Consider the following 6,833-nt stretch of genomic DNA (forward strand, 5'->3'; position numbering starts at 1 on the left):
AGCCTCTCCAAAGACAAGTCATCCACATATAACAAGTGATTAAAACTAAGCACATAAGACTCAACTCTTTTAAATAGATTCATGGGAGGCGAGGAAATCAAGGTTCAAGATAAAGCATCCATAACTATACAAAAAAGCAAAGAGGATAGTGGGCAACCCCGACGGAGACCCGAGGTAGAGTTGAAGAAGCCTTCCACAAAACCATTAAAGACAAATGGAGAAATGAACATTCAAAATGCAACCTTTAATCCACCTGATAAAAATCTCAAGAAAACCGTTCTGCCTCATCCTATTAAGTAAGAATATCCAAGAAACCGAGTCAAATACTTTCTTAATATCGAGCTTGGCACCAAAAAAATAATTCTTGAAGCTTTTTAAAGTCCTTGAGAATCTCAGTGGCGAAAATAATATTATTTGTCGAGCATCTTTTGTGAATGAAACTAGCCTAATTATCATGAATGATAAAAGGAAGGATGGGCTTGAGCCTGTTGGCCAAAAGTTTAGCCACAATCTTATAAAATACATTGCATAGAGATATAAGTCTGAAATCTAAGATAGAAGAGGCATGAGAGATCTTAGGAATTTTTTCCTTTGAAAGTGTTTGAGTATTCAATTGAAGAGGTTATCAATAAGATAAAACATCAGACTACACGTAAAAGATTGTCAAACTGATGACTACCTTCAAAGGAAAAAATTCAGTTATCCTTAATTGCTCTTTTAGCCAAGATCAAATAACACCAAATTTCACACAAAAGAACAAATACCTTCTAAAGAAGCAACATCTCTGAAGAACTAAACAATCAACTTTAACAACTAACATCATCAAACAACAACAACAGCAATTAGGCAAATGCCATCAATGGCAAATAACAACTCACATTATGTAATGTAGAAGTATACAATAACTTATCAAAATTAAGAGGCAATGCAACTCAAGAAAGACTAAGAAGTTACTCATTTAGCAAAATTTAAAAAAAAAAAATCTAATGTTACCCACTATTAACCAATCGTAATCAATCAGCATTTCAAACAGTTAGATTAATAACAAGATCAATTTAAAGCAAGAGCAAAAATTACAATCATTCTGCAGCCAACAATGGCAAACAGTAGTAATCAATCACAAGGTCCATGGCTGCCAATATTATCCTACCTAAGGGGGAGAGAGACGAAGTAAAAATAAACAATTGAAAATGACTAACGCCGCATAGTTAAAAACATTTACTGGGCTTATTTAGATCAACGAAAATCTCCCCAACATTAAAACAAAAATATTTTATCAGAGAACAAATTAGGGTAACACATTAAAACAAATAGAGATAAGCTTGAAGGCAAACAAAGAAAAAACTAGTCACGATCGTGGCTCAACTTTCGATAATTATTTATAAAATTGACATTAATCAAGAATAATACAGCTGAAACAGCATCATCAATCATATAATAATGCAACCAGCAAAACATTGACACTTCAGCGAGCAGAAATGCTTATCTCATAATACTTTTCCAGAGTTAAACATACAAAGATTTCAGAAAAGATGTGCATTACGGATAAACTGTATAAACAAGAACCAACTAAATGCTAAACCAAAATTCAGTCACATAACAGCAAATAGTCAAAAAAAAAAAAAAAAAAAAATCAAAACTCCTGCGAAGCTGAACCAATATCCCCCTTCCCTTTTCCCGTCTTCTTCGGCAGTAAGGTCTGGTGTATGTTTGGCAGAACACCACCATTAGCGATTGTCACAGTTCCCAACAGCTTGCTAAGTTCCTCATCATTCCTCACGGCAAGCTGAATGTGTCTAGGTACAATCCTATTCTTCTTATTGTCTCTCGCTGCATTCCCCGCCAACTCAAGAACCTAGATTATAGAAGCAATAAGACCATCTTCAGCCAAATATTGCAGGAAAAAAAAACCTAACTCCTTCAAAAACAGATCAGTATACCAACCTCAGCAGCTAGATACTCAAGGACGGCAGAAAGATATACGGGAGCGCCGGCACCAACACGTTCAGCGTACTTGCCAGCCTTAAGGAAGCGAGCAATCCTCCCAACGGGGAACTGCAAACCAGCCTTATGAGATCTAGATACAGACTTCGTGGCTTTGGCCTTGCCACGCCCTCCCTTGGTAGATGCAGTAGAGCTCATGTCGGACACAATCCAAAAGCAAACCCTAGCTCGTGAGGAGAACGACGACGCTACAAAGAAAAATACGCCCTTCAATTTTTCCTTTTAAATGACAGAGATAGCGGTGGACCGTATAAATAGGTGTCGACCGAAACGCCTTTTAAACTTAGAACAATGCGCGTTGTTGTGATTGGTTGAAGGACGATTACTAGGATTACCACCGTGGTCTACTCTCTACCGTCTGATCAAGACATGTTCTTGTTCAGGTGATCTGAACGTACACGTGTTTAGATTTCGGACCGGTTTTTTGATGTCGCATCGGGTCCGATATTTCTGGGTTGGACCGGTAAAGTATCGGTTCGAATGACGCCAACAAAATCGACGTCTCGCGAGCCGATCGGTTGGTCCAATTTTTTTTTTTTTTTTTTTTTTTTTTGGTTTTTTCTAATCACAGTCAATGAAATTTGATAGCATTTCAAAATTATGTTCGCATAAAATTGGTTAAAGTCAGTGAAAACTAGCGGCTGTTCTGAAAAATCGCTACGATTTCTCATTCATTTCAAAACAAAATAATTTAGGAATATTTTATTTTAATTAAATCGCTAAAAATAAAAATTAGATTGAGAAATTATTTAAATTTATAATTTTTAATTGAAAGATGTATGTCTTGTAAATATATAAAAAAATATTGAAAATTTTTATTCTAATTATAATTGTTATTAATATTTCAATTTAGTAGAAGTAAATTAATATGATTTTAAAAATTTTATTAATCATAAAAGTACAATAAGGGGGGTAAGTAGTTCTATCATGGAAGTATGATAATACTTAGAGCCAAGTTAATTAAGATATTAGTAAAAAAAATATATGCATGTTAGTGATGCAAACTAAGGAGAACCAAAGTGGTTTTTAAAAAATATAGCATAGATATTATGGTCTCAATACTACTAGGATCTAAAAGGAAATAAGGTTGATTATATAAAAAACTTTACAATCTTTGAAATCTAAATGAACTATTTTTCTTATAGAAAAAAAAAATCAATCTGAGTTTTATTATATTCATTCTTATAAGTTATGAGATATTTCTCTCTTTTCTTAAACAAGATATTAGCAATTACAAAATCATAAGTTAAAAAAAAATCTAATATAGTCCTACCACATTCATTAGTAACTTCAAAACCAAATCCAATGTGCATGCTCTTAAAAGTTTATACCTTTCTACCAACATATATATTTAAATATCCACCAATAAAAACTCTTTTTCAAAAGGTATCTTTTGTATTAATTCTTTTAAGTAATTATAAAATTTTAATTTTGAACATATATCCACACCTACTTAAGGAGCATAAGCACTTATAATATCAATAATATTATCATCAAGAGCAATCTTTAAATCTATAATTATAACTCTAATTCTATTAATTTTTATAACATTATCTTTAAATCTATAATTGTATCTCTAATTCTATTAATTTTTATAACATTATCCTTCAAACTCTTATTTATAATTACACTTAACATCATTTCTAATATGACTCCTACATGAATACCATAATTTCATCCTAATTTATCAATCTCCTTAACCTTCTCTCTAACCTACTTAATTTTCTAAATGCATAGAATATTTATCATCTTATAAATCAAAATATATATTAATTCTATTAATTTACTTGTAAGGGAACTCATATTAAAAATTAGCATTACAGTGCAAGAGTCTTAAGAATTTGAGCACTGGAGCTCCAAACTGTATAACATCATAGTGTTGTATTTCACATTCAAGTGTCGTAGTGGTCAATTTTATAGCGCTACGGTGGAGCAATTGTTGAAATAAGGAGCCGCACCAACTTAGCCAAAAGCTATTATGATTTAGCCAATAAATGCACTAACTTGGTTCAATGCCACAATGGAACAAGCCTAGCAATGTCAAGGTGCTAGTTCATTCTATAACACTACATTGCTAATATGTCGAGCGCCATAGTGCTTGAGTCCATTTCTATACTAGAATGAATAGTTTTTTATTTCATTTTGAGTTAAGTTCTATTATTTTTAGTGGGGTTGGGGGCTTAAGTGTAGTGCCCCCTTAGAGTCAAGTCTAAGAGAGGTCAAAAGAGAAAAAGATACTTCCTTAGGGAGATCTTTGGCCTATTTATTTGTAATCAATTAGATATTTGGAAGAGAAAGGAGTGTGGAGAGTGTGTTGTTTTATCCGGGTGATATCTAATTTCTCTTATATACTTTTACTTTCTCTTATATACGAGCTATTAAATCTTATTTATTTATTTTTATTTCTAAGACTAGCTAATTTCCTTGTTTTGGGCTAATGACGTGAATTCTTTGCAAGTACTAATGTAGACTCTTATGCTTTGAATGAATAATGCATATTTTCAGTATCTCCTATTTTTAATTTAATGCATATAATGATAATGTGTGTAGTTCAAATTAAGTGTGATATATTACCTCGATAGAGAAATATTAGAATAATTAGAAGTGTTGAGTTGAAACTCATGCATAGACATAGGATGTTTAGCATTCCAGCTTTTATAGAGATATGATAATCTTAGGAAGGTCATAAACCTCATTTATATTCCTATAAGCTCGGCTGAGATATAAGGATGCATATACTCTAATCGACATCAAATATAGAAAAGTCTACTTATGAAAACTTATGTAATTTATAGTCATTAGTCCAAAACAATTAATCATCTATAGGGCTGTCAATATATGACACGACCCGAAAACCCGACATGAACCCGATCCGAGAAATTCGGGTTAGGGTCAATCCGGGTAACCGTATACAATTTCGGGTTTAGGATTTTGACCCGTATACAATTTCGGGTCGGGTTCGGGTCAACCCGGGTAACCCGAAAATGACCCGTTTCAACCCGGGTTCAGGATGTTTTTGCGGAACTGGCCAGTCGCGCTCGCTGCTCGCGGTTTGCCCCCTTGCCAAGTAATTTACAATTTTATCCTTAGGGCATTTAACTAGACTTTGATGCGATCGAGAGACAAAATATTCGTCGTTCGTCTCTCTTCGAGCGAGAAAGTGAGAAACATCCTCTAAGCTAGGGAAGTAGGGCTGCTCGATTTCGCGAAGATTTTCTCCTCTGCGGCTCTTCGACTCTTAGTCATTGACTCATCGACGCATCCTCTTATTGGTTTGATTTTTTGGTTAACTTTCTTTCGGTTATCTTTGATTCTTTGTGACTTATGAATTTATGAGTTTTCCATTTTTGTTTTTGATTTTTTGTTACTAAGCTAGTGCTACTACTAGAAATTAGAGTGGTATTTGTGAGTTATTTGGTTCTTCGCTTCTTCCTTCCAATTTGAAGTTGTTGTGGGCTTGTGGCTTTGAAATACCGATTAGGGCTTTACATTTTGTGTTTTTATCTATTAAGTTTTTTAGGGATTTTTATCTTAAGATACAGTTATAATCTTATTATGAAATCATAATCAGATTTGTGTTGAAATTCAGCTTTAGGGAGTTAGGGTTTTAAAAATTCTGACTTTTTGGTACCAATTCCTTTGGCTTTCTTCGATTATCTGTTATGGAAAATTGGCAATATGTATTATTTTGCTTGCTAACTTAGTGACTTGTTGTGGCCTTGTGGGCCTTGTGGCTGTTATGATGTTATCAGTGTTATGACTTATAACTTACGAGATATTAGAAATTGGAATTCTATGTTGCATGTTGCCTGTTGGCTGTTGGAAGTGGGTTATAATGCTATATGCAATTCACTGATTATCATTTGTCGTTGGCTTGTTGCCTGTTGGCTGTTGTTAGTGGGCTATATGCAACTTGATTTTTTAGTTGCTTGGATATTTCTTTAGGTACTTTTTCACTTTTCATTTGTATAATTGGTTATAATTTTTGCAATAGATGGAGGATTCAAACACACTTCTTGAAAATTATATTCAAGAAAATGATGAAGTTCACATTGAAGACAATGTGGTAGAGGGCCTAGAGGCATCTGATGATGCATGTGACGATGATTCAGTTGTAATTAAGAAGCGTAAAAGGATGACTTCCAAGGTATGGGGTCATTTTGAGATGTTACCTAATCCTACAGATGGTAAACAAAGGTGTAAATGCAAAAGATGTGGTGCTCAATACTTATGTGATAGTAAAAATGGCACTAGTAACTTAAGGAGAAACTTGCAAAATTGCAAGAAAAGAGATTTACGTGATATAGGACAGCTCATATTGCAAACTTGTTCTACTTCATCTATTTCTATGACTGATCATAAGTTTGACAATGCATAATTTCATGATTTATTTACTGCTTGCATAATTATGCATAATTTGCCCTTCCAATGTGTTGAATGGTTAGGTGTTCGATCACTTATGACCTATCTTCGTCGGGATGTTCAAATGTTTTCTAGGAATACAGTAAGGAATGATTGCAAGAAATTATTCAATAAAGAGCTTTGTAATATGCGATCAAAATTAAGTAAGTGCCCTAGCAGAGTTTGTTTTACATATGACCTTTGAACATCCATAAACACCGATGGCTTTATTTGTTTGACTGTGCATTATATTGACAATGAGTGGCATTTACACAAAAGAATAATTAGTTTTTCTTTTATGCCACCACCCCATGAAGGGATAGCATTATTTGAGAAATTGCAGTCTCTTTTTCTTGAATGGAAAATAGAATCTAAACTTTTCAGTATTACCTTAGACAACGCTTCCGCAAATAATGTATGTGTTGACT

At 33.6% G+C, this 6,833-nt stretch overlaps 1 protein-coding gene across 1 annotated transcript; it reads right to left on the reverse strand.

Moving 5' to 3' along the window:
* Positions 1-1,378: 1,378 nt before the first annotated feature.
* LOC110099452 (histone H2AX) lies at positions 1,379-2,240 on the reverse strand. The gene is made up of 2 exons (XM_020826598.2): positions 1,945-2,240; positions 1,379-1,855 (listed from the first exon to the last, which is right to left on the reverse strand). Exons 1-2 carry the CDS (start codon positions 2,140-2,142, stop codon positions 1,634-1,636), a joined length of 420 nt encoding a protein of 139 aa, XP_020682257.1. The 5' UTR covers positions 2,143-2,240; the 3' UTR covers positions 1,379-1,633.
* Between the last annotated feature and the right edge of the window lie 4,593 nt (positions 2,241-6,833).

The sequence above is a fragment of the Dendrobium catenatum genome, unplaced genomic scaffold, assembly GCF_001605985.2.
Source record: "Dendrobium catenatum unplaced genomic scaffold, ASM160598v2 fragScaff_scaffold_185, whole genome shotgun sequence".
Classification (NCBI taxonomy): domain Eukaryota; kingdom Viridiplantae; phylum Streptophyta; class Magnoliopsida; order Asparagales; family Orchidaceae; genus Dendrobium; species Dendrobium catenatum.

Excerpts from the sequence above, each read along its gene's own strand:
- LOC110099452 (XM_020826598.2), bottom strand. The coding sequence starts at position 2,142 with ATGAGCTCTACTGCATCTACCAAGGGAGGGCGTGGCAAGGCCAAAGCC. Across the intron at positions 1,856-1,944 it reads TTGAGTATCTAGCTGCTGAG|GTTCTTGAGTTGGCGGGGAA; the intron begins GTTGGTATACTG and ends TCTATAATCTAG.